The sequence below is a fragment of the Tenrec ecaudatus genome, chromosome 5, assembly GCF_050624435.1.
Source record: "Tenrec ecaudatus isolate mTenEca1 chromosome 5, mTenEca1.hap1, whole genome shotgun sequence".
Classification (NCBI taxonomy): Eukaryota; Metazoa; Chordata; class Mammalia; order Afrosoricida; family Tenrecidae; genus Tenrec; species Tenrec ecaudatus.
This window is the reverse complement of record NC_134534.1, coordinates 15,699,327-15,726,383: the sequence shown is the minus strand read 5'-3', so window position 1 is coordinate 15,726,383 and position 27,057 is coordinate 15,699,327. Positions and strand designations below refer to the sequence as shown.

General features: G+C 47.9%; 1 protein-coding gene across 1 annotated transcript in view; it reads left to right on the top strand.

Moving 5' to 3' along the window:
• FER1L6 (fer-1 like family member 6) overlaps window positions 1-27,057 on the top strand; it is a 133,401-nt gene that overhangs the window by 46,569 nt on the left and 59,775 nt on the right. The window contains exons 17-21 of the mRNA XM_075550578.1: window positions 450-602; window positions 8,087-8,264; window positions 15,033-15,157; window positions 18,647-18,781; window positions 20,364-20,513. Coding sequence (XP_075406693.1) covers window positions 450-602; window positions 8,087-8,264; window positions 15,033-15,157; window positions 18,647-18,781; window positions 20,364-20,513 — 741 coding nt within the window. The remainder of the gene's footprint in view (window positions 1-449; window positions 603-8,086; window positions 8,265-15,032; window positions 15,158-18,646; window positions 18,782-20,363; window positions 20,514-27,057) is intronic.

Below are 27,057 nucleotides of genomic sequence, written 5' to 3'. Positions count from 1 at the left end.
TCATATTTTAGCTCTCAAATCTCTTATAGAGATTCTTTAAGTGCAAATGGAAAGATAGTTCTGAAATTTCCTTTGTTATTTCATCTGAATTTTTGGAAATGTTCCCTGGCTCTGAAAAAGCATAGTTTTTTTTTTCAAGTTAAATCATTAATTGGAAGATTAAAAAAAACTTGTAAAAAAGTGTTTGTTCTACAGATGGAGAAAATTAGGCCATCGAGATCTTGGATCCAGCTGACATGGTCAGTCATTTGGCACATGGGGTCTCCATGTCCTCCTATTTCCTGACGGAAAGTTCCCTCTTCTCCAGGCCTCCCACTTAGCTTGCCTGATGACATAGGTGTCTTCCGTTACTGCATTTGTTTGCAGAAGGGAGACTGCTTCAGGGCAGGAGAGCTCTGGGCGGGAATGTGTTGAACACCCATCACATCCCACCCCCCTTCGTTGCTCAGCCGCAGCACACCATCCCCGACGTCTTCATTTGGATGCTGAGCAGCAACAAGAGAGTGGCATATGCCCGAATCGCCTCCAAAGATCTGCTGTATTCCCCCGTCCAGGAGCAAATGGGCAAACACTGCGGGAAGATCAAAACTCATTTCCTCAAAGTAAGTCCGTCCTGGCTTTTGATGACAGAGTCTCTGGGTGGTGAGATGTTTATTCATTATTTTCTTAGTGTTTTAGCTTTGAATGTATAGCTTAATATGGGAATGGGTATGTATACTTCCTGAAAATTTAGAGATATTGGAGAATGTATCCAAATTATTTTTACTAATGCAAATGCATGATCAAAAATGTGGAAACAATTGTCCTGGGAGACATTGCATCCAGAAGTGGTGGTAATGTGACTTAGCTGTCAATCTCAGTTGTCTAACCTATGCTAATCAGAAGGTTAGAGGTTTGGGCCCACCCAGAGGCACCTCGGGAGGACAGCCTGGCAGTCTGTGTCTAAAAGAGACCAGCCATTGAAAACCCGATGGAGGGCAAGTCTACTCAGAAGCTAATGGAGTCAGTAGGATGCAGAGTAGACTTGACGGCCATTGGTTCGGTTCGGTTTTCACTCTGCCTACAAGACGAGCATCCTTTCTTCCCTGGGTGACTCAGCATTTTCCGTGTATGCCTCCTCTGACTCTCCCCAGTGCTTTCAAAAGTCTGAGGACAACCGGGACACCTGGCTCCATCTTGAGTCCAATCGCGGCATGACTGCCCATTAGGAAGTTTCGTCATCCTGTGGGAATACCAAAAGGCCACTTTCATTTTTCTTTGGTTATGAGTAATGAATGAACGTTTTTTCCTGTTCATTTTCTCATGTTCTTTTCACCTGGGTTATGCGTTCATGACATCTTTTCAAATACCTAAAATTTCCCATGGATTCCAAAGAAACGTGACAAAGGAGAGGAAAGTTCCATTGACCTGCTAGCTCAAGATTCCGAATGACTTTCCATTACGGGAACATGGTAATCCTTTCTACGTGAGGTCTCCGCATGCTTCACCCAGGCAGGCTCCGCAAGTCCCCGAGGAGTGGACATTATCAGTGACTGGATCCCAACGCCTTTCACTTAAGACTGAAGCTTCCCGTAAGCCTTCTCGTACAAAGATGAGAACGGTTGATGAATATGCTTGAGCATGAGTTGTGGTTTAGGGCAGTGGTTGAAAGTAACCGCCACCGACTTTGAACTATGACAGGTTTGGGTTGGAATTCCAGGGCCAGTAGTTGTTAGCTGGAGGACTCTGGGTCAGTGGCTGGCATCTCTGTGCCTCCCATCCTTCATCTATCAAGTGATGATGAAGGTTGTGAGGACTGGAAATGAGTGCAGGTGAAGCACAGACATGTACCTAGCTCAGAATAATGACCCCACAAACACTAGAGTCGAAAACATGCATGCTTCCACCCCAATTTACAATTGCTCTGAGGTGCCAACCACAATCTAAATAACACAACACCTCGTTGGTCACCATTGCAGGGGGCCAGGGTATCACGTTGACATGATGAAGAATTATAAACAATAGGAAAGAATCAAGTGGAAGACAGAGAGAGAGAGAGAAGATGAATGAAGACAAACCATCCAACTTCCCAAGCGACAATTTTGCAATGTGTGGAGTGTGTGTGTGGGGTGGGGGTGGGGTGGGGGGGTAGTGGCCAGGGGTAGATCATCATGTCCACTGAGTAATTTTTGGCTTTGTCTATTATTTTTGGTCAGACGTCATGAATATTAAAAAAAACTACTGTAAAGAATTAAAAAGAAAAAAAATCATATCACTCAAGTCAGTCACCATGTTTACCAGGATTTTTCTTTAGCTTTCTCCAGCCAAGGAGTGCTGGGGTGACAAGAGAAATCTGTCTTAAAAACAGATAATTATTTCAGAAGACTCTGGGCTAAAAATACCCCCAAAATGGGTAGAATGTTCCGCCCTCCAAAATATTTTGATGGATCCTGCCGTTATTTAAAATTAGAACAGAGAGCAGCTGTCAAACACAGGCAGAAGATAGACAAGGAGAGACCGAGCTGAAAATGCAGAATCTTTACACCTTGCCCCAGAACATTATCATCTGAGTAACACGCCTTTTCAATACATCCATAAGCCTTGAATTGCTTCTCTATCTGTAATTTCCTGTTGCCCTGGGGATTACTTGGGGTGATAGCTCTCTGAATCTTGTTGAATTCAATTGTCCTTACATGCTGCAATCTCTCGATAAGCTGATTCCACAACCCCAATGTCATGCCTGCTTTGTCACCCCTACTGTTTGAACACCCCTTCACCTACTGCCTTTGTCTCTTCTCCTCCCTGAATGGGTCGGTTTGAGAAGCACATGGCTGCACCCGAGGGGGAAATACTCACAAGCCTGCACTCACTCAAGCTTCTGAGTGGGAAGCGGAAGTGAAGGAGGACAAGGCCTGGGAAGGAAGTCTCTAGTTCCTCTCAATGGCGTCATTAAACACTACGTGCTCGGACAAGGACAATCATTAGGAGGCTATGACTGGAGCCCTCTCTCAGAGTCTCATAATCCTAATTAACCAGTCTCCTAGAGCTCTGGGAATCCTACAGTCAGGAAACATCTTGAAGCTTTTAATTTACACTGCCCAAACGTACTCATCCAGAGTAGCTATACACCTGTTTCAGCGAACTCCTGCTCCCAGAGACCTACCTTAGATAACACTGTGTTAGTCCGGGTAGACTAGAGAAACAAATTCATAAACACACACATGTGTATTCGAAAGAGATTTGCATGCAAGAGCAATTTAATATTGAGAAAACATCCAAACCCAGTCTAGGTCAAGTCCATAAATCTGATATTAGCCCAGATGTGCATTACCAGTCCATACATTCTTCTTCAGACTCACGCAGCACATGCAATGATGCCAAACACAGGAAGATCACAGGCCAGTGGGTGGAAAGTCTTGTGGGTCCAGTGGTGGTGGAAGCATCTCAGTGCTGGCAGGGGTCTCCATATGACTCCTCAGCTCCAGGGCTCTCGCTCCATCAGCCTCTCTCTCTCCATGTGACTTGTCAACAGCAATGTCTCCCAGGGAGTGAGCGTGTGTCCTGCCTCCAGTGAGCTATTTACCTCCTTAGCATCTCCAAATGAGGTCATCAAGCTGTGACCTGATTGACAGGCTAAACGCCACCCCTACTCTCTTAAAACTTTCAAATTAACAACAGACTGTGTAACTACCACAAATGCTAATCTGGAATAGCCCTTTATTTAGCAAAGACCTCATCTGAAGCCACGTGGCTCTATAATGGAATATTTGTTACTACAACCAAGGTCTCATGATAGCTAGCTCCATGGTCTTTTTTACCCTTCCCTAATTTAAATTTATTTTTAATTCTGTCTAAGAGATTAGAATGAAAATTTCAAAACTTAGCCCAATTTTGTCATCCAAAGCAAGCAAAGGTTTTTCAATCTTATCCCCTTATACTGCAGATGGCCAGAAGAGTGGGGGCAAAAAACCATTGTTTACCTCAAAGGAAACCTGCCCTATGGACTGAGCCAGGTGCATGTGGATCACACAGGGCTTGCTTATCCTTCCTTCCCTTCTTCTTCAGTCGTGTCCTTGGGCTGAGTCAACCCAAGGGGGCCCAGAGAGCCGCAGTTCACTCCGTTCTCCATCCTTATCCTGTTCTTTCTGCTGCTCCATGCTGCTCAATCCAGTTTCTTCTCCTGGCCCCCTGCAATCTATCCATTCGGTATCAGAGACTGAAAGAAATGGTTTGGGGTCCTGCCACAGAACGAAACATCTGCAACAAGCCTTTCTCATACTGGTGTTGCTGGACTGCCTCATTTCTCTCCTCCCTCTGACTTGCCAAGATTACCTCTTCCTTTGAAGTTTGGACCAGGACCTTTGTGGGAGGGGGGGCTAGGAGGAGGGGCAAGGCAGAGACACTAGGACATTAACACTCTGTCACATGTGATTTTTATATATTGATGATCATTGTTTTAATGCACTTTAGCATTCTTTTAATATTTTTTCTCTGGTTACCGCCCCGCTCCACACACATGTACTGTTCTTGGCAGGAGAGAACTTTCTAGGCTTGGTCAGGTTTCAAAAGCACACGAGGAAGAAAGGAGAGTGCAGGGGGAAGGCGGAGGTAGGAAAGGCATGTGTGAGGTGAAAAATGGGGGGTTTTTTGAAAGCCCTTAGGAGAGTGCTTGATAATCTTGGGTGAATTCCAACCTGACTCCATCCTGCCTCCCTCTTTGACCTTGTGCAGTCGTCTCAACCTCTGTTCCTCCTTGAGGTCAGCAAGGCTTACTGAAAACTCAGGATGACAAAAAAGTCAAAGGATAAAATAGCCCAGTCCTAACAACATTAAGTCTTATTGCTTAAATAGTTAAAACTGTGGTTTGTCGAGCACAGGATCAGCATCAACACAGGGAAATGCAGACTCGCTGACTCCACCTCAGAGCTGTGGACGCTTTAACCAGACGTCCAGGCAATCCACAGGCACGGTGTGTGTGCCAGAGCACTGGTTAGAATGAAAGTCTCTGTTCCAGGTAGAACTGGGCTGAGCCGTGCCCTTGGGTCTGTGACCTTGGATAACCTCTCTGAACCTCGGTTCTTTCATTTTTAAAATGCACACAAGAAAACTTCTACCACAGAGAATTAATTTGAGGATTAAAGACAGCCTGTGCGTCCTTAATATCACGTAGGAATGCCAGTGTTTTGTGTCTAAGGATGGCCCTTAGACCAGGCTCAGGAACAATGTAAGTGCTCAACACATGTTAAATATGAGCATTGGAGGAAGGAATCAATGACTGTTCATGTAGCAGGTACTTATCCAATGCTTCTTAGGCTCTAACCATTGGAGAGCTCATTATGGCCCAAGAAGAGTAGAAGCATATCCAGGTAGACTGGCTTTGGAAACTGATGTCCTAGCGATGTCCACAAAAGGCAGGACAGTTACTGTGTTTACCAAAAAAAAATTGCTTTGGGCTCTCAATACATTTGTTTCAGTGAATGTGTGTTGGAGACCCTTTAGCTCTTATTATTGTGATTAGTAGAGAAAGGATAGATTGAGGATTAGCCGGTTATCTGTTTGCCTTTATCAATAACAAAATGACCATGAGGGTGCAATAAATTGTTTTTGCTGAGCTGCATAAATAATGACATTGCTTCCCTAAAGAAGACAAATAACACGGACTCCTCCTGGTACTGGAAGGGCTCTCCAGTCCCCTCTGAGGACCTCGGGGCACCTCGGACACTCCCTGGTGGCAGCCCCTTCTCCTCTGGAAGCTGTGGGCACTGTCCTGGTGCTGCCCAGCCGCTCACTAAGCTCATAGTGGCACCATTGCCTCCTGTCACCGTGCCTGTGCCCCCATACTGCCTCTTCCTGGATGCCTTCTCTACTGGGCCAACTCCAAAGGGTTGTTTGAAGCCCAGCTGCATATTTGAATCTTAAAAATAGGTGGAAACCCCTGCTATGTCTTCTCTTCCTGCTGAACATTTTCTCTTCTGCACTTGGCCTTGCATGGGAGTAAGTAAACACAAGTTGGTCTCCGTCGTATTTTCCTAATGCAATTATAATGGAAATTCCATGCGTACATGGGTTTAAAGAATGGAAATCTACTTTCTCATCGTTTTAGAAGCTACAGGTTCAAATCCGGGATAAGGTTCTGGGGAAGGCCCTTTCTGGATGGTAGCCCCTGGACATCTGGGTTGCCCATGGGTCCTTCTTGTCTGTCTCCCTGCTCCCTGGGTCAGCTCTGCGCTTCCTGTAGCTGCGAAGTAGGTTAGGGCCCACCCTACTCTGCTATGGCGTCATTAACGTAACAAAAGACACCCCAATTTTCTAACAGAGTCATACAGAGCTCAGGATTTACATACGTTTGCAGAAGGTGATGGACGCAATTCAACCTAAAGCAGTTTACTTGGGGAGACATGAGCTCTTGGAGGGAGGGCCGGCACTGGGTCTTAGTCATTCTGATCTCCTCCTGGCCTCACTCTGCCGGAAATGACCTTCTTGTCCTTGAAATGCTTGATGAAATATGTTGCTAAAAATCTATTTAGGAACTTGCCGGACAACAAGGCAAACTGCTCGGTTTGGGATTTAGGGCCTCTCCCGTGGCCTCTCATAGCCGGGTTCTGTGGTTCTTTCTGGAGGAGGAGTGGTTCAAAGGGGGGGCTGGTTACTGGCAGGAACTTCTAAGAGACACTCGGCAGAGGTATTTGGAAGAGGCAGCGAAAGCGGAAGAAATGGCAATGTCAGAATGGACGGCCTTGTCCACCTCCTGAATGAAGCTAAGTCTTAAGCCTGCAACTCTTCGAATATGGATGAACGGGAAATAAAGGAGCCACATTCTGAGTGGAGTTGTGTCCTCCACATCTTAAGAATTCATGTACACACACACACACAGTATGCACTGACACTCCTCCATACACACGCTCACACCACATGCACCTATATACACATTAACACAGAAACTCAAATGCATATGTGTGTGTGTGTGTGTGTGTGTGTGTGTGTGTGTGAGAGAGAGAGAGAGAGAGAGAGAGAGAGAGAGAGAACACATTCAGAAGAACAGAAAAGGTCTAGTATGGGAATTGAAACCCTGCTGTGAGAAGAGATGGAGGAAGAAGTACTTCAAGGAGTGTTTAGTCAAAGAAGGAGGAATGGGGCGAAACCGGTAGATTTCTTTACGTCCATGGAACATGCCATATGGAGAAAGCCTTAGAGCCCTTCTGATTACACTGACGAGGTGACTGGAGTTGGAAGCTCCAGGGAGGGAGATGGCACCTCAGGGTGAGGAAGAGGCATGCTAGGAGGGGTCCAATTCTAGAGTCCGCATTCTGCCTCTTCAAGATGTGCGCTTAACCTCTCTGAAGCATATATAACCACTCCAAAGCCCCCGGAGTGATTGTCCCCAGAGTGCCTGTGTCGTGCAGATGGCTAATGCACTTGACTGCTGATGTAGGTCTTGGGGTCTACTTCTTAAAAATCAGCCACTGACACCCCGGTGGAGCACAGGTCTACTTTGATACACACACAGGCTTGTCCCCAGGCGATGTCAACAATGATCAACATTGATCATTTTGTTGCCTATAAAAACTCGATGGAAAAACTCTATACACATGTGCTTGACACAGTGGATGGATGGATGGATGGATGGATGGATGGATGGATGGATGGATGGATGAATGGATGGATGGATGGATGGATGGTTAAAGGAGCTGTAAGAGCCCCCAATAAAATGATTTTTAAAAACCCAAACTCTGTGGAGCATAATTCTACTCTAACCCTGTGAGCTGGCTGTGAATTGGAGCCAAGTGGACAGAACCCGAGTTTGATCATAATATCTACCTTTCAAAAACCCTAGAGAGCCTGGTTGGAGTTTGAGATACACCTGTCACCATGAGTCAGGATAAACTATAATTTAAAAAAATAAGCTTTAAGCAATTCAGGGCATGGAAAGTCTTGGGCTCAGCTAAACCTGAATTCTCCGGACACTGTGCCCGGCCATTGGGGTCGCTGCTCTCACTTTGGTATAGGAGGGCCCCTGCAAACTGCTCTCCGGACCGTGCCCCCAGGAAAGACCTTCTCAAAGAGTGAGGTTCGCACTAACGAACTCTTCCCTGTAACCTTTCCTCAGCCTCCCGGGAAACGGCCAGCTGGTTGGTCGGTGCAAGCAAAGGTGGATGTGTATCTGTGGCTGGGCTCCACCAGGCACTCCAGTGCCATTTTGGACAACTTGCCAACAGGCTACGAAGCAGAAATACCTTCCAAAGTGTCTCCCTCCAGTCACCCTCCAGCCAACCTGATCTACAAAGGTAGGCCGCCCACTGGGCGAGAGGTTCTGTGTGATGTCTCTGGTGAGCTTCTGGGAACCCGGGAGGAGGGGAGCAGAGCAGGAATTGTCCACACATTATTTAAGGCTAATCTGTCTTCTTTTAATACCCTTTCTACATTTTCTTCTTTGCCTTTCAACGTCCTGGTTAACAAGAATGAACAGAAGTCATTAAAAAATATATCTGGCATAAAAGTACGTACTTTTATGTTCCTGGAGGGAAAGCAATTTGAGTTTCTCTATAGGCGGAATTTTCATTTTATGCAGAGGAGGTGGGGCAGTGGTCATGTGTTGGACTACTAGCCACAAAGTTGGTAGTTCGAACCCACCCGCAGCTCTGCTGTCTACTCACAGCAGAGGTCTACTCTGTCCTATCGCATTACTAGAACTCAGAATAGACTCGAAGGCAGCAGGTTTTCGTTTTTGTCTTTTCCCCCCCTTGTATCAAAAAGAGCATGCCTTATTTTGTAGGTACAATGTTAGCTCATGGGTTTTTTTTTAATTAAATACTTTTATTGGGGACTCTTACAACTCTTATCACAATCCATACATTCATCCATTGTGTCAAGCACATCTGTACATATGTTAGCCATCATTTTCAAAGCATTTTCTTTCTACTTGAGTTCTGTATATGAGTTCCTCATTCCCCACTCCTCCCCATCCTCCCTCCATCATGAACCCTCCATAAATTATAAATTATTCTTTTCATATCTAACATCGTCTGCTATCTCCCTTCACCCACTTTTCTGTTGTTCATCCCCTTGGGAGGATCCTTGTAATAGATTCCCCCTTTCTTCCCCCCACCCTCTCCTTACCCCCCTGGTATCTCTATTCTCATTATTGGTCCTTAGAGGTTCATCTGTCCTGGATTCCCTGTGTTTCCAGCTCTTATCTGTAGCAGTGTACATGTTCTGGTCTAGTCAGATTTGTAAAGTAGAATTGAGGTCATGATAGTGGGGGGGGGGCGGGTGCCGGAGGAAAGTTGTATATTTCATTGATGCTATACTGAACCCTGACTGGCTTGTCTCTTTCTTGCAACCCTTCTGTAAAGGGATATCTACAGATGAGCTTTGGGTCTCCACTCCGTACCCCATTCACATTGGTATGATTTTGTTCTGGGTCTTAGATGCCTGATACCTAATCCCATTGACACCTCATGATCACACAGGTTGGTGTGCTTCTTCCATGTGGGCTTTGTTGCTTCTCAGCTAGATGGACCCTTCAAACCTTTAAGACCCCAGATGCTATATATTTTGATGGCCAGGCACTATCAACTTTCTTCACATTTACTTATACACCCATTTTTCCCTCAGCGAGTGTGTCAGGAAGGTGAGCATCACAGAATGTGAGATTATTAGAACAAAGTGTTCTCGCATTGAGGGAGTACTTAAGTCAAGGCCCAATGTCCATTTGCTACCTTAATACTTAACGTATAAATTTAAGTACATAAATCTATTTCCCTATCATTTTATATATATATATATATATATATTTACATATGTACATGCCTGTATCTAGACCTCTGTAAATGTCTGTTGCCTCCTAGTTCTTTCCTCTGTTTCCTTTTACTTTCCTCTTGTCCCACTATCATGTTCGGCCTTCATTTGGGTTTCAGTAATTCCTTGCTGTTACATTGCCTTTGATTAAGCCCCACTAGGCATGCTACGCCCTTCTCTCCATTGATTTTAGTTCACTTGTTGTTCCCTTGCCCCTGGGTTGGTTGCCGCCCACCCCCCACCTCTTTTCTCCCACCTCCCCTTCTCCCATGTCCCCCAGAACTGTCGGTCCCACTGCTTTCTTCTCCAGATTGTTCATCCCGCCTGTCTTATCTCGATAGCGTTTGTGCTGATGAAGAATGAAAGCAGAGCTTCCTTTTTACATGGCGTTGGTCTTTTTCTTCTTTTTAAACATTGTGGTAAAATATAATCATTTCTAGGTGTGCCGTTCAGTGGTATGGGGTCCAGGGACAATCTTGTACAACTGTCGCTGCTACCTATTTCCCAAACTTCCGCATCCCTCCTCACAGAAACCTACTAACAACTCCCATTTCCTGCAGCCTCCTTCTCCTGGCGATAAGCAGGTAATAAAATATTTGTCCTTTTGTGTCCAATCTATTTCATGAAGCACCCTTTTCTCAAGCTCCGGCCAAGTCACAACATGTATGAGAACGTCATCCCTTTTTTGTGACTGACTGATCTTTCCCAGCGGCTGCCCCAGTGGAAATGGGTAGCAGGGTGGCCACTTATTTCCATCGAGTATGGTTCTTGGCCGCTTCTCAAAATCCAGCCTGCTTGTGTCATCCTGTTTTCTATGTAATTACTTCCTGTGTGAGCCATCGTGTGTACATTCTCAAGCAACATGAATTTCACCTTAAATATGCATGCCTCACAGTTGCATTTTTCTCTTTTTCCTAATCACCTCCATTTGCACCGTCTGGTGCTGCCCAATCTGGATAAACGTAGTTTGGAATAAGTCAAAAGTTTTAGCTTCCTTTCTGCTGAGGTTGTGCTTAGAATCTCTTGCGTTGGAATCGAGTGCCATGTTAGGAACGCTGGAGAACTGCCTACGCACCCAGGTTTCCTGGACTGCCCAGGACTCCCCATATCTTGGTGGACCTTGACCGCCGATGAAATTGAAGTCGCTCAATAACTAGAGAAGGCACAGTCCTGGAGATATTTACCCAATGATCCCGCACCTGGTTTCTGCTCCCAAAGCCCATGCAGATAGTGAAGGGGAATCCCAGCCTTGCTTCTGTTTGGAAACTGTATGAGCACTCCTCTGGGTTCAGCATTATAACCTGTGCATGATACAGAAGATCGCGGTTAATCCTCACATCAACCCTGGGAGGTGTCTTTGCTTCACAGATGAATAAAGTAAATATTAGACTGCTCAGAAATGGCCTGAGATCACACAGCTAAGCCAAGAGGAAACAAATGATTCCCACCCTGCTTTCTTTCCACTGTCTTTCATCCTGCCTTTGAAAGCAAAGAAGGCGAGCTCACAGACACTGTCTCTAGAGACCCAAGGGCCCAGATAGCTTTGCTGTTCTAGCAGCGGGCAATTCAGAGGCTGGAGAGGCTTGGTCCAAGGTGCTCTGATCTCCGCAGGCTGTGGGGAATTCGCTAACGAGCTCTTCTCTGGGCCCACCCTCCATGCTGTGTATTGGCTGCCTCCCACACCTGCTGGAGGGTCTTGTTTCTTTGGCCATTTTATGCTTCAAGTGCAGTTCACTTGGCAAACTATAGCCTTCACTGCTCTATAGAAAGCCAGGGGGGTAAACTCATAGAGGTGGTGGAGATGAGCAAGAAGAGGCCCCGACTCTCAAAGGGGGGCGGCAATGGGACATGTCTCCAAGAACCAAAAGGCAGAAAGGGCACCACACACAAGAGATGAGCCACCCCAGGACCTACAGCAAGGAGAAGGTAGGTTTTTAGGATCTCGGGTTCCACAGGGCAAGGGTGGGGAAGGAGAACTGAGACTCAGAAAACAGCATCCCTGGGGTTGTGTCTGGCTCATAGGAACCCTGGTGGTGCAAGGGTTAAAGTAGTTGACTGCTAAACAAAAGGTTAGTCTCAAACCTACCTGCTGCCTCAGGGGACAAAGGTTCTGCTGTATGTTTCCCTAAAGATTTACAGCCTGGAAAGCCCCTTGGGCAGTTCCAGTCTGTTTCATAGGGCCTCTCTGAGTTGGAATCGACTCAATGGCAGTGGGCTTGGGGATTCAGTAGGGGTGCTCAGGGGCTGAGTCATCCCCAAGTTCATGGTCATTTGAGGAATAGACCCAATGGTGTAGCAGTTCAGGAGCACTGATGACTGAGTGGTTATGAGTTGGGCTGTTAACCACGAGGCTAGTAGTGTGAAACCACCAGCCACTCAATGAGGGAAAGATGAGGCTTACTTCCTCCATAAAGAGTCACGGTCTCAGAAACCGACAGGGGCTATGGGACAGTTCTTCTCTGTCCTACAGAGTCACGATGAGTTGAGATCAACTGGACGACAGTGATTTTATTTATTTATTTTTTTTCTGTAGCAGTTCAAGGACCGGGCAACCCCTAGACCCACTCCCATTGGGGATTTCCTGTGCATCTGCTGAACACCCATTATTGGCTGTTGCCATTTCAAGGCGCTCTCTCATCAGCAGGGCCCACCTAGTCCACTCTGCAGTTTATGGGTGTGTGTGTGTGTGTGGAGAGGGGGGAGAAGGAGCATTGGTCCAAAGAATAGCTTCTCTGGCTCTCCAGGAGATCTGGCACGTTCCTGGGTTTCCCTGAGGAATGTACAGCTCTCCTGCTTCTAAGCCTCTGCAGGATGCCGGGGGCGGGGGCTGCTCAGGTTGCTGTGCTCTCAACCTCCGTGCTGGTCCCAGAGAGCCAGACAATGGGTGACATGGGCAGAGGGACAGAAATCAGTCCAGACCTCAGGACAATCAGGCGTGGAGTTGTCTTTGATTATTTTAGGGTCAACTTATTTGTCTTCTTTTAATACCAGTTCTACATCACCTTCTTTGCCTTTCCACATCCTGTTTAACAAGAATGAACAGGAGTCATTAAAAACATGGCATAAAAAAGGTATACTTTGTGTCCATGGAGGGAAAGCAGCTTGAGTTTCTTTATAGGTTCTCTCTGCCTTCTCTGCCAGCCAGGGGCCCAGTCCTATAACAGCTATGTCTTCCTCATCCTCTCTTTCAATTCTACACACACACACACACACACACACACACTCACACACACACACACTCACACACACACTCACACACACTCACACACACTCACACTCACACACACTCACACACACACACACACACACACACACACACACCCCAAACACACTAGATTTGTCACAACGCGGGTGCTGTCCCCTATTGATCTCCATCCATTATTCGCCTGGCTCACCGTGGTTCCATCCTCCGGAAGCTTTGCCCTGCTCGCCACAGCTCCTGTGCAAAGACCTTCATGAGCTCCTGATGGCCTGAACTAGTATCAAATACTTTATGCAGGTTCCACCCCATTTCAGCACCGCCTACTCTAAAGTCGGCTGCCTTTTAATCTGAGGGAGCCTTGGCAAATCTGAGCTGTTCTTTTGTGGGCACATCTTCTCATTTTATATGACTGGTATCATGTTATGCATCACATGAAGCATCTACCTCTTTCCACGGGCACCCTGTTGCTCTAATCTACTTGCTTGTTTCCTGGCATCTTCCTTGTCCACTCCCTCAGTGATGATACTCAGGTTGCCCTGGAGCTGCCCATCCTCACAGGTAACGCTGCAATAAGCCAAAGTGACAGTTGCACTAACATCTTCCCAACCACCTCTCAAGTTCTCCCCATGAGCCAGGCACTGCTCTCAGCCCTCCAAATAACTGGAACTGGCAGTGCCCGACTCTTACAGACGAGGAAACAAAGGCACGGAGAGCTTTCATAACCCAGCATACGTCCCTGGCTGGGTCCCGGTGACATCAGCCTAAGGGTGGCATTAGGAGGCCAAAGTGAACCTGGTCAGATGGGTGTGGGGGGGTTCCTGTATACCAGCCCCACATCCACACAGAAAACACACTGAACACAGACAACACTGTGGCTGCCTCTTGGGAGAGAGAGAGAGGAATGGGAGTGGATAAAGGTGTAAAGAGAATAAAGGGATGGACGAAACCATGAAGGACCACGGACCACAAAGCACCAGGACTCAAGAAATGTGACTAACTCAACTTGACTAACTCAACTTAACTACTCAACTTGACTAACTCAACTTGACTACTCAACTTGACTCAACTAGGCTTTCTTGATGAACCTTGGTCTGACCTGACTGGCAGTCTCCTCTCTGGCTCCCTTCCCATCCACTTTTTAACTTGCCTCCCCCTAACACACACACACACACACACACACATACCCTTTGCCCATGTCTTTCCTATCCCCGGTCCCTTGTCAGTGTGAGATCACTTTGTCTTCTCTCTGCCCATTCCTGGGAGCACCTCAAGAGCAGCCTCTGGCTCCTTAGAGACTGGAATTATGCCAGACACGTAATCCTACCCACTGCTATCAAGCCACTTCTGCCTTATAGTCACCTTATAGAGCAGAGTGCAGCTGCTTCCTGGGGCTCCTGGGGCTGCAAATCAGAGCAGGTCTCCTCATCTTTCTCCCTCCTGAGCCAGAACTGCCCACATTATGGTTAGCACAGCCCACAGCTTAACCCACAGCGCCACTGGGGAGTCACAGGAAGGACCCCTTAGTGATATTTTTTCTTTTCCTTTTTAAAATCCCATTGCATCTATTTTTGTAAGTTTCGCCCAAGTCAAATTGAAAACTTTATCTCTGTCATACAATTCCAGGACACACATTCAAAACAAAATGCTCTCTTTTATTTATTCTTACATAGACATATATTTATATATTACTACTATCTGCCTGAAGGAGCTCTGGTGGTGTAGTGGGCTATGGGTAGGGCTGGTAACCACAGGGTCAGTGGTTCAGGCCTACTTGTCTTTTTTTTTTGGTGGGGAGGGGGAGATGAGTCTGTCTACTCCTATAAAGATTTATAGTCTCAGAAACCCACTGAGGCAGTTCTATAGGATCTATCCTCTAGGATGGGGATGAGCTAGAATCAACTCTGTGGATGACCCCTTCTTCACTGCCCCCATTCCCATCTTAGAAGTGGGAGCTGCTTGGGGTCTCCTCTGGCTGCTCACCCACAGACCCCCACGTACTCACTCACTCCCTGCACAGCCACTAATGCCTGCCACCTTCGTTCTCTGTCCCCAGCGCAACATCTCTTTCAGCTGAGAGCTCACATGTACCAGGCCCGGGGCCTCATCGCAGCCGACAGCAGTGGGCTCTCGGACCCCTTTGCCAAAGTCACCTTCCAGTCCCACTGCCAGACCACAAAGGTAACCAGGCCCCCAGCCAAGCAAGGGAGACCAACAGGGCACCAGGCCAGTGCCTGGACCTCGGGAGGGGAGTGGGCAGGGGCTTCTGACTCAAAGTGAAGGTGTGTGCGACAGGGCTGAGGTGGGAAGAGCTATTGTACCCCCATCACCTAGGACCCTGAGGCAGAGGGAACCGGAGGCTGGCCGAGAAGAGAAGGGAGGTGGGGAGATATGAGGGATGAGGAGCAGCCAAGGGCCCTGGCCCTGCAGAGCCCATGAAGTGACAGCACAAAGCTGAGGACAGCAGACAGAAACACAGCCAGGTCACACTGGCGTGTCATTCCTAGTCTCTGCAGAGGGCGCAGCCTTGACTTTTCATGATAATGTTGTCCTTAGCTGCTGGGGGGGGTAGGGGTGGGGGAGGCGCTTTGAGTGCTCTGCCACCCCTGGGCATCCATGTTTCCCCTCTGCTGGAAAAGGGCCACTTGGTGAGGTTGGGGGTTGAAGCATGTGGATCAGATCCATGTTTCCATCTTTCTGTCTGCCTTTCCTTTGGCCTTGGTGCTGAAATGTGAAGGGTCTTCAACTGGCATTGGTACCCCTCTCTCGGGCCTTCCTCTGTTCTCTACAGATCCTCCGTCTGGGGGGCCTGGTCTTGCAGATTAGAACTTTAGGAAGTGACTTAATGGTTCACGTTGTTTCAGAAAGGGGCAGCCTATCATCCCAGCAGTCATTGCGGGCGTGGGACTCCAATGCAGCACTGACTGAGGGGAATGGGAAGGGGAGAAAGGCTTTGGGATGGGAGAGGGACAAAGGGACTTAGAGAGGACCTCAGCTTAGAGGAGACGGAGGGCCTCTGGGTGGGAAGCCTGAACCCCAGAAGCTAAGCAGTCAGACTGATAGTGCTGGGGATGACGCGGTGTCTTGTTTGGGGAGATTACCCAGCATATCAGGCTGGTGCCCAAGTGGCTGTTCACTCTTTTATCAGAGATTATACATGGGGCGGAGTGGGAGGGACCCACATGCACTTATTGAGCACCTACTACATGCTAGGTATTTAATATACTTTATCTAAGACAACCTTTATGGCAACTCTACAAGGGAGGTGCTGTATCTGTGAGGGAAACTAAGGTCAGGGGAGGTTCAGTCACCTGTCCCAGCGGGACACGGGGTGAGTGATGAAAGCTGGGTGCCACCTCAGTGGCATCTGTCTTAAAAGTGTCTGAGCGTGAAAACACGTGTCCTGCAAATAAAACACCCACCTTCCTAGAGTGAAGGGGGCCTCTCCACCCAGCAATGAAGAAGCGAGCCTTCTGATACAGTCAAAGCAGGAAGTCAAGTTATACGGTCATGCTTGGCTGAACGACAGCCAGGGAAGAAGGCGGGCTGTCTGAGAACAGAAAATTGGTGGAGACTGGGGGTGGGGTGGGGTGAGGGGACTGTGCCTATCTGTGGGGTTAGTTACATGATAGGTGAAGGGGACATTTGTGCAAGTGCGCATGCTCTTCAGGTAATCACAGCATGGCCACAGGACACTGGCAGGGTTAGCTATTCTGGGAACCTGCTCTAGAATTGCTTTCTCTAATTTTTGGTCTGCTTGTTCCTGGGAGTCCATTGTGAAAAAGATTGATCAATAATGTTGCGGTCATGCCCCTTCACAACCTGCATCTTTTTGACCATCAATGAAACTCACCCCCACTCCTAACACACACACACACACACACACACACACACACACACACACACACACTCCCTGGGAACAAACAGGGCCTGTCTGCATCTGCCTGACCACAGAGAAGAGCATGTCTCCTTGGAGGGATCTGGCCGGGCCCGTGAAAAGGTTAGAGGAACTGCCGTTAGAAAAGGCAGCTTTAAAGCCCAAGTGCCTTCTAGACTCAGGTCAAGACTTCACGATGTAGTTCAGGTGCCACTTTCAAAGCAGACTGCTCTGTTCACCCCACCAAGTACCTCGGGTCTTAGACTCCTGCCGAATGGAAGCATTTGAGTGAGGGGCTGATGAAGAAGGTTGAACGTGCTGTGAAAAGAGAGAACACATGTGTCCTGGAGGAAGAGCAGCCGGAATGAATGTTCCTTAGAAGTGAGGATAGTGACTCTGTCTCACTTCCTCTGGGCATGTTACCAGGAGACATCAATCCCCAGAAAAGGATCGTGCTTGGTCAAGTCGAGGGTCCGTGAAAAAGAGGAAGACCCTTGACAAGATGGATTGACATAGTAGCGGCCTCTGGGCTCCAACATGACTTCCGGGCCAGGCTGGCTCCAGTGCCTCCTGAGTGGCAGGGAGCGGTCCGGATGCAGGTCAGAGGAGCAGCGAACGGACGCATTCTCAGGGCCTAGATGGCACTGTTGCGACCACCTGTGAAAACTCCCATTTGACAGCTCAGCCTGAGAGCTGTGATTGAGTCCTGCAGGGCTGACCCTCCGTTCTACACAATGATGGGGGCTTCTGCTCAGTCACACAGGCCTCCAACCCACAAGCAGGTTTGGTCCTTGGCTCTGCGAAACTGGCATGCCTGCAAAGATCCCTTTAAACAGAGAAGGGATTGTAAGCCCTGGTGGCTCAGGGTTTAAGTATTTGGCTGCTAACTGAAAGATTTGCGGTTCAAACCCACCTGCTATACCCACCTGCTGTTCTGAGGAAGAAAGATGTTCATGCTTCTGTACAGGTTACAGCTTTGGAAAATCTATGGGGCAGTTCTACTCTGTCGTGTAGGGTCTCTGTGAGTTGGAATTGACAAGAAGGCAATGAGTTTGACTTTTTGGTTTGCCAAGCCACTACTTGAATGGTCTGATAGGCACTCCTGGTTAGGAACCAATCATGCAGGTGATTGTCCATCTTGGTACTTTTCTATAAAGCCCCAGAAATCCTGTTAGAGTTGTCTTAGTGACAGTGAGTTTGGGTTTGGATGGACCAGTCCCTGGAAAAAGACCTCATGCTTCGTAAGGTAGAATCATTGAAAAATAGGAAGCCCTCAACAAGATGGATCGACACAGTGGCTGCAACAATGGGTGCAAACATGGCACTGATGAATGGATGGATGGAAGGTTGGATGGATGGATGGATGGATGGATGGATGCTGGCATCTAGAAGCACATCAAATGGCATCTTATTGGACCAGGCAGTGCTTTGTTCTGTTGATGTAGGGTTGCTATGAGTCAGAACTGTGATACTATGAGACAGCACATAACAACAATATTATTCTCACACACTATTGTGAGGATTGAATTGAGATGATGCATATAAATATGCTGTTAAACATTGTAGGGGTTTGCTCATGAAACGTATGAAGAATATAAGCTCCACGAGGGCAGGGCATTTTTGCATCTCAGCATCTAATGCATAGCAATGCCTCAGCTTAAAAATGGAATGGGTGAACGATGAAGAGGACAATGTGTTCACTTGGCTCTCCATAAGCAAATGTTGAGTACACTTGGAGGCCCCTAACAGCCAGTGAACTGATCTACTGCTCTGTTCTTGGTCCAACCTTCCAGGTAATTTCCCAGACCCTCTCCCCGACCTGGAACCAGATGCTGCTCTTCAGTGACATGGTGCTACATGGAGATGAGAAGGAGCTGGCGGAGTCTCCGCCCTCAGTGGTGGTGGAGCTGTATGACAGTGACGCCGTGGTGAGACTCCCGGGCAGTGCTCACTGCTCTCTAGACACACTTCATGGCACACAGGGAATCCAGGACAGAGAAACTCTCAGGGCCAATGTTGAGAGTAGCCATACCAGGAGGGGAAGGGGAAGGTTGGGGAAGAAAGGGGGAACTGATCACAATAACCTACCTATAACCCCATCCCAGGGGGATGGACAATAGACAAGGGGGTAAAGGGAGACAGTGCAAGACATGAAAAGATAATAATAATTTATAAATTATCAAGGGTTCATGAGAGAGGAAGGGAGAAGGAGGGAGGGTAAAAATGAGGAGCTGATACCAAGGGCTCAAGTAGAAAGAAAATGCTTTGAAAATGATGATGGCAACATATGTACAAATGGGCTTAACACAGTGGATGGGTGGATTGTGATAAGAGAGGTGCGAGCCTCCAATAAAATGATTTATAATTTTTTTAATTTATAATTTTTTAAAAGATTACAAACTATATATACATAAAGTTACTTTAATATCCTCTTTTGCTACCCAATCAAATTTGAGCAGAGCTGCACCTTCACTCAAAGATACTCGTTGCCATCATCATTGTCTATCACTATCACCACCACCATCATCATCATCATCATCTTATCATGTGTTGAGTACTCATTGTATACCAGCCATGGTGTATCAGTGTCAGATTACCCAAAAAGCAAAGTAAGCACCAATTTACTTGTGCTTACTTGCTAATATGTAGTGACTGTACTAGGATACATTGCATGTTCTAGGTGTGGTAAGTAAGCTGGTGCCACCTTGCCTTTTTGGTAGCCCAACCCTGAGGACTAGGTTTAATCCTCACAGCTCTATAGAAAGTACACTATGCAAGTCGAGTAGCTGGCTAAGGCCATGGACCTAGAAGGTAGCAGATCTGGGGACTCAAACTCAGTTTGCTTGGACTTTAAAGATCATGTTCCAGCCACAGTGCGTCCCTGCTTTGGGGTTCTTTGGGATATTTGGTGCCCCCTTGCTCTCTTTTTCCCTTCAAGTCGACCTGGATGGCGTTTTAACTCTCTCTTCAGAGAGAGATGCCCCTGTGTGAATTATCTCTAAACAACAAGACATTTTTTTTAATCTCTCCAGTTCAGGCGGCTAACAGTCCAAATTCAGCGTGTGGCTCGAGAGAGAAGTCCTTCATGATCTATTTCAGCTTCTAGAAACCAGCAATCCTTAGAAGTTTTTGCATTGTGATGCAAAGGTGATTAGGTTTAGGACCCACCTCCACATTGCTATAATCTCAGCTGACAGATTACCTTAGATTAGTTTGCATTATGCAAGATGGTGACATTATATCGTTGGATTACATCCACCTATTGGGGTGGGGGTATTCAAGCCATAGGCCAGAAACCCTTAAGGATGGATGCCCCTCTTTTGAGTTTCCCCTGGGACTTGAATGAACTCCACTCTTCCCCAAGCTGTGGAAAGGGCTAAGAAGTGGTGGTGAGAGGGAGGTCCTGATGCTGGCATTGTTGAAAATATTTGCCAAGTTGCACTCCTGGGGGGGTCATAACCAGGTAGGAACCCATCAGCAGATGAAGATTCATTTTTTTCTCTGCTTTAGGGGAAGCCAGAATATCTGGGTGCCACGGTGGCTGCTCCTGTTGTGAAGCTGGCTGACCAGGCCTATGAGCCACCCTGGCTGAGCTATCACCCCATCTTCTGTGGGAGCCTCTCTGGAGGGGACCTCCTGGCTGTGTTTGAGCTTCTGCAGGTAAGTGACCAGAAGTGACATCTCCATGAGATGATTGTCCAGTCCACTTGGTTGGAGGCGTGGCGTCTCCGGAGGACCTGCTCAATGAGAGCAGCTCCTGCGCCTCCTTGCTGCCCTGTGTCTGGAAGCGTCTTCTTCTAGGGACCTGGGAGCTGTCCAACTGCGGTGCCCTGTGTTCTTCTCGGGGTCCAGGGCTGCGAGTCAGAGTCCCAGGATGAAAGAGCCTCATGGAACTAGGCAGCAGGCTGTACGCAGGCAGCCATGCATGTCCTGCAGACTAAGCAAACATCTGGGAGCACGTACCATATACCCGAGGAGCCCTTATAGTGTACTGATTGCCTGTTGGGCTGTTAGTCGCAAGGTCTGTAGTTTGAAACCACTGGTGGGAGGAAGATGGGGCATTGTACTCCTGTAAAGAGTGACAGTTCTACCCTGTCCGATATGTTGCTATGAGTCAACATCGACTCGATGGCAGTGAGTTTGTTTGTTTGCTCATTTGTTTGTTTGTTTTAACCACGGACCCAAGGATCTCTGGTGGCCCAATGGGTTACAAGTTGGGCTACTAACTGCAAGGTCAGCGGTTCAAACCCACCAGGTGGAGAAAGAGGAGGCCCTCTGCTCCCATAAAGTATCAGGAACACTACAGTGCAGGTCTACTCCATCCTATAGGGGGCTGTGAGTTGGAATCTGTGTCGGAAGAGCAGGTTTATCTCCATCCATCTATCGGATGCCCACTTCTCAGAAACCCCTAATTGTAGAAGGTTAAAAAAAAAATCTCACTTGCTAGAGAAATCAGAAGGTGCTAGCGTTGGAACTCGGGGGTACGGATCTCCGTGGTTATGCACAGACACCCGCTGCACAAAGTCGCTGTCCACACTGACTTAGTGCAGGCTCAAATGCTGCTCAAGGCGGAACACTGGCCTGGGTCCCTGCAGACCTCTCTCTCGTCTCGCTGATGCATGCGCCTGGTTTAAGGTGCTTTCTGCTTAAAAGCACCTTCTTCGCCTTCTCTTTTTGGGTCCTTAACATGGAACCCATAGCCAAGCGCTCTTGTCTGCGTGATGCTTCCTCACCCACGGGTGTCCCTGGGGCCCGTGCCAGCCTTCTTGCTGGAGAGAGCATCGCACATCAGCACTGTGCTTTCAGGCCATTTTAAACTGAAAAACCACCACCAACAAAAATGTACCAAACAAGGCAGCAAGAAAGAAAAGAAAATGTAGAGCTAACTAGACTGTGAAAAGGGTCCTTGTGTGCAGTCCGAGAGCCGGCACAAGGCAAGGTGTCACCTGGCTCGACCTCTGCTGGGAACACAAACATGAGGGGCTCAGAATCGCTGCCACTCCGTTCATTTTGGCAGACGCATAGCTTGGCACAAACTCTCTCGCCAACGCAGGCAAGCTCTCCAGAACAGCAGAATTGAAAACCAGTTGTATCGTTGACTGAGCTGGGTGTGATTCCCATCACAAGCAAATGCAGACGCAGAACTTGTGTAGAGCCAATCAGATGTGACCCAAAGATACCCAGTCCTCAAGGAAGAGGACTTGCAGCATCGTTTGTCACCTGTCATTTGTGCCAAACTCCATGGGCAGCTGGGAGAACCATCAGTGGTGGCGAAAGCTGGTTCTCCACTCTGTTCCTGGAGGTGGCCTTGCGACTTGGAGCCGCGTGCCAGTGAGCTTAGGCGCCTTGACTCCCAAGCAACAGGGACGTCTGTCTGCGTTGATTGCTTGTGTTCAAAAGCGATGGCTCCCAGGTCCGCAGAGAAACAGTTCCAGGTTGTAAAGTTGACAAGAGGTTTATCTTGACTAGAAAAAGATTGGTATATATTTCTAAGAGGCAGGGGGGGTGGGGGTACGCACACATAAACTTTCTGAAGAAAATTTCTTAGATGAGGGAAGGGCAGAAAAGCTTCAAGTTTCTCCAACAGGGAGAGTGAAGCCTCTCCGTCTCATTGTTCTATTTTATTTTTAATTTGGATTTACCCTCCCAGGATTTCTCTGAGTGGTCAGGAAAGTCCCTGGGATGTTGATTTTAGAGTTCCAAGTACATTTTTTCCTTTAACCTTTTATTGTGATTTGGATGAAGGTTTGCTGAGCAGATCAGCTTTATACTCAGCAATTTATACCCATTTGGATTCATCTACTTGGTTGCAACCCCGACAATGTGGAGCATTTATCCTGCTTGCTCTCTGTGTCACCTGCTTCCATCTCTCCTGCTCTCCTGGCCCTTCTGATTTTGTCCGTGGGCAAATGCCGCCCTTTGGTCTCATGAGCTTGCTTGTTCTGAGGCGTGTGGGCCTCCACAGAGCTAGGGTTCCCTTTATAGGTCTATTGTTTGGCTGAAAACTGAGCCACGGGTTAGTTCATTTCCAGACCTGACGGATGGCTAAGGGCCTTAGTCTCAGGGGGTCTACGAGTTTCTAACCAGTAGGCCTGGCCTTTTTTTTACGATTCTGGATTTTGTTGTACTTTTCTCTCCCACTTGACCCGGGACCTTAGTGTGATCCCTTTCAGAGCAGTTGGTGGCGGGAGCGGGGCACTATCTAGTTCTTCTGGTCTCAGGGTCACTGAAGCTTGTCTTCACCACTGAGGGCTGCTCTGGAGGGGGGGGGGCAAACTCTCAGGGGAATGAAGCTGGGTGAGTACTTGCAGGATGAAGCAGGGACTCAAGCACTCAAAGGAGGCTCTCACTAGAAAAATCGGTGCCTTTAGAAGTCCAAGACTATAAGCACCAGTATTTTATCTGTGTGTCTGAGGTGCGTTTCTTGTTAGCTGGATATTGAGGGATCAAGAGTCAGTGCTAGAAATAAACAAAAACCTTCAGCCTATAATTGAATTTGGGTGATTCAGGAAATGGACGGTGTCCCTACTAAAAGTGGGCATGAGCTCCAGAGACCACGGCAATAAGTCAGGGGTTTATCTATAAACACCCCCCCAAATACCCTCCCCAACCAAACCCATTGTCAGCAACACGGTGACCCTTTAGGACAGGGTAGAACTTCCCCACAGGGTTTCCAGGGCTGTTAGTCGCCAAGAGGCAGACCGACAGACCTACCCTCTTCCCTCAGAGTAGCTGGTGGGTTCGAACTCAGAAACTTTCAATTAGCAGCCAGCCACTCACGGCGCCCACAGGGCTCCCTGGTGAGAATAAGGGCATTAAAACCTGAATTAGGGCTTGACCATTGTGAAACGCAAGGGATGCTCACCTAGACCACGTAGTCATAAAGGCAGGCGCTCAGAGACCTGTGGTCCCTAGTCAGAGATCACCAGGATGACCTGTGTCACTGGCTCCTTGGACACCGAACGTGCTGGGGGTCCCAGGTCGGGCAATAACCGGAAGCAAGGGCTGTTAGTTACTTATGAGCAGGCTCCTTCCTGAAGCATTTGGGGGCAGTTTTGGCTGTTCAATTGTTAGACTTCAGCACGCCTGGGGGGGGGCACCAGCGTTTATTTTCCACAAGTACTCATACTGACCGAGTACTCACCAAGAAAAACTCACCTAGACCCCGGCCCTGTGCAGACCGTTGAGTGTCACCCAGAAAGTGGGACGTTGCAGCCTGGAAGTGACCTTCAAAGCCCTCTGGTCCTGTCTCTCCTAAAGGGAGACTCTGAGTAACTTGGGGGCTGTAGATGAGTGAGGGAGGTCACACTGAGGTCGAGCTGTGAATGATCCTGAGTGGATCAGGAGGAGAGTTTCAGCTATCCCTCCCAGGAGAGGGCGAGCAGTACGCCCAGCGCCTCGCCGTCTGTGCAGCTCTCTTAATGGGAAGCTCCTTCTTTTCTTCTAAAGAAAGCGCACAGGCTGCAGGCTCACTGTCTTCAGAAAACACCCATATCTCGTGAGCTGTGAATACGCGCATTCTGCGTTCCTTACTTGCCTTTTTGGGTTACTTTCCATTTGTGGCTTTTGTTCCCTCTGTTTTCTTTTAAAAATTTTATTGGGGGCTCTTACAGCTCTTACAACATTCCATAATTACTTGTTTCAAGCATATTTGTACATATGTCGCCATCATCATTTTCTAAACATTTACTTTCTATTTGAGCCCTAGGTATCAGTTCCTCTGTTTTCCCTCCTTCCCCCCACCCTCATAACCCCTTCATAACTTATCAGTTCTTATTGTTTTCATGTCTTACACCAACCACTATCTCCCTTCACCTACAATTTTGTTGTTCGTTCCCCTGGGAGGGGGGTTATGCATGATCATTGCAATCGATTTCCCCTTCCCACTTCCCCCCACTTTCTCCCTATCTTCCTGGTAACGATACTCCCAATTATGTTCCTGAGGGATTTTCCTGACCTGGATCCCGTGTGTCCTGAGCTCTTATCTGTACCAGTGTACATGCTCCAGTCTAGCCAGAACTGAAAGGCAAGACTGGGGTCACGATGGGGGTGGGGGGAGGGTGAGGAAGCCTCAAAGAACCAGAGGAATATTGTGTGCTTCATTGGTGCTATACTGCGTCCTGATTAACTCATCCCTTCCTGTGACCCTGCTGTGAGGGCATGTCCTATTGTCTACAGATGGCTTTGAGGCCTCTGCTCCAACCCTCCTCATTCTCAACAATATGGTTTGTTTGGGGCCTTCTGGTACCTGTTCCCTGATTCTGTCAGCAGTTCATGATCACACAGGCTGGTGTGCTTCTTCCATGTGGGCTTGTTGCTTCTCTGTTACACAACCACTTGTTTATCTTTGAGCCTTTAAGACCCCAGATACTATATCTTTTTTTTGATGGCCAGGCACCATCAGCTTTCTTCACCACATTTTCTTATGCACCCACTTTGTCTTCAGCAATTGTTTCAGAAGGATGAGCAGCACAGAATGCCAGGTTGTTAAAACAAAGTGTTCTTGCATTGGGGGGGTGGGGCTTGAGTATAGGCCTGAAGTCTTTCCACTTCCTCAATGTGTTGCCATATAAATGTATGTACATAGGCCAATGCCTCTATTTTTATGAATTAATATATTTAAATAAGTGCACACCTGTGTTTATACCTCTACCTATAGCTTTGCCTCCATATCTTTCCTCTGTTTCCTTTTACCTTCCTCCTGCCCCACCATCACACTCACCCTTTTTCTGCCTCTTAGTAATTCCTCTCAGCTAGATTGCTGTTGCTCCAACAGCCCCAGGATTGCTACATCCTCCTTGTTGTTGATTTTAATTCCCTAGTTGTCCCCGTCTGTGGCGTTGTTTGCTCAACTGCTCCTTTCCCCCCTTCCCCCTCCTCCTTCACCTCCTCCTCCATGGTCCCTCTGGGACTGTCAGTCCCGTTGTTTTCTTCTCGGGCCTGATTCCCATGCCTACCTTATATTGGTAGGCAAACCAACAATAACAGAGATGAAACAAAAAGGAAACAGAAGATTGAATAAAAAGATGGGGGGAAAGGAGGACGACTAGCAAAAAACAAACCCAAAGCATACATAATTCCAGGTCTATGCTTTAGTTAGAGTCATAAGATTTCCCTTTTGAAAACAAAGCTGGATCTAACTTTTTAAGTGACTGCATAATAGTACAGTTGGAAATGTGGTTGAAGAATGGTTCATTGGGAAAACTTGATCTAGCTCAACCTTCCCCTATGCATGTGGGGAAAGCCCAGGTGCCAGTCCACTGCTCTTTTCACTGCCGAGCTGCCTTAGAAAGAGTGCTGGTGGTGCTGTGGAGTGGGCATTGGGCTGGTAACCACACAGCGGGCAGTTCAAGCCCACTAGCCACCCTGTGTGAGAAAGATAAGGTTGTCTGCTCCCAGAGAGATTGACGGACTCCCAAACCCCTTATAGGATCGCTGAGAGTTGGATCAACTCCATGACAGTGGTTTCTGGTGGTTGAAGGTACCTGAGAGGTGATGGGATTCAATGGTCACAATCTGGCCTTTCATGAAGGAGGCCTGGGTTCTATTCCTGGTCAGTGCTCACCGTGGACAGCCTCTTCCCAAAGTCCCTCCATGGAGAATTTCACATGGCTATGATGCTGAACAGGTTTCAGGGAAGCCCCAGACCAAGAGAAAGGGCCGCCACCGTGTGATCCCCGATCACGGGAGGGCCCAGGACTAGGAAACCATTCATCCTGTGATACATGGCGTGGTCATGGGCTGCAATCAATTTGACAGCAGGTAACAACAGAAAATCTGAAGGGCCCTGGGCCTCAGCTGCCTCATCCATCAATGAAGGGCTGGATGGGTTGATCACTACAGGCTTTCTGGGAGTTCAGCTCTCGGTCCCGTGTCCTGCCTCCATCCTCCACCTGAGACCCTGAGCTCAGCCACTGCTACACTCTGCTGCCTCCTGACAGCCGGCTTAATAGAGGAAGCATTGTCAGAAGTAAGTAGCCAAAGGGATACAATTCATTTGGGCTTCATTAGGACTGCCACACATTTGATTACTTGTTCCAAGAGTAATTTGATCATCAGCGTGACCGCTGTAACCTGTGACTCTCGTACATCCGGAGAAGCCGGGCTGGGAAAATGCCTCCATTGATCACCTGCTGCTTTCAGTTGTCATCTGGGGTGACTTTCTCCAGCCTCTCCATCACTGAAACGCCCCCCTCTCTCAGGA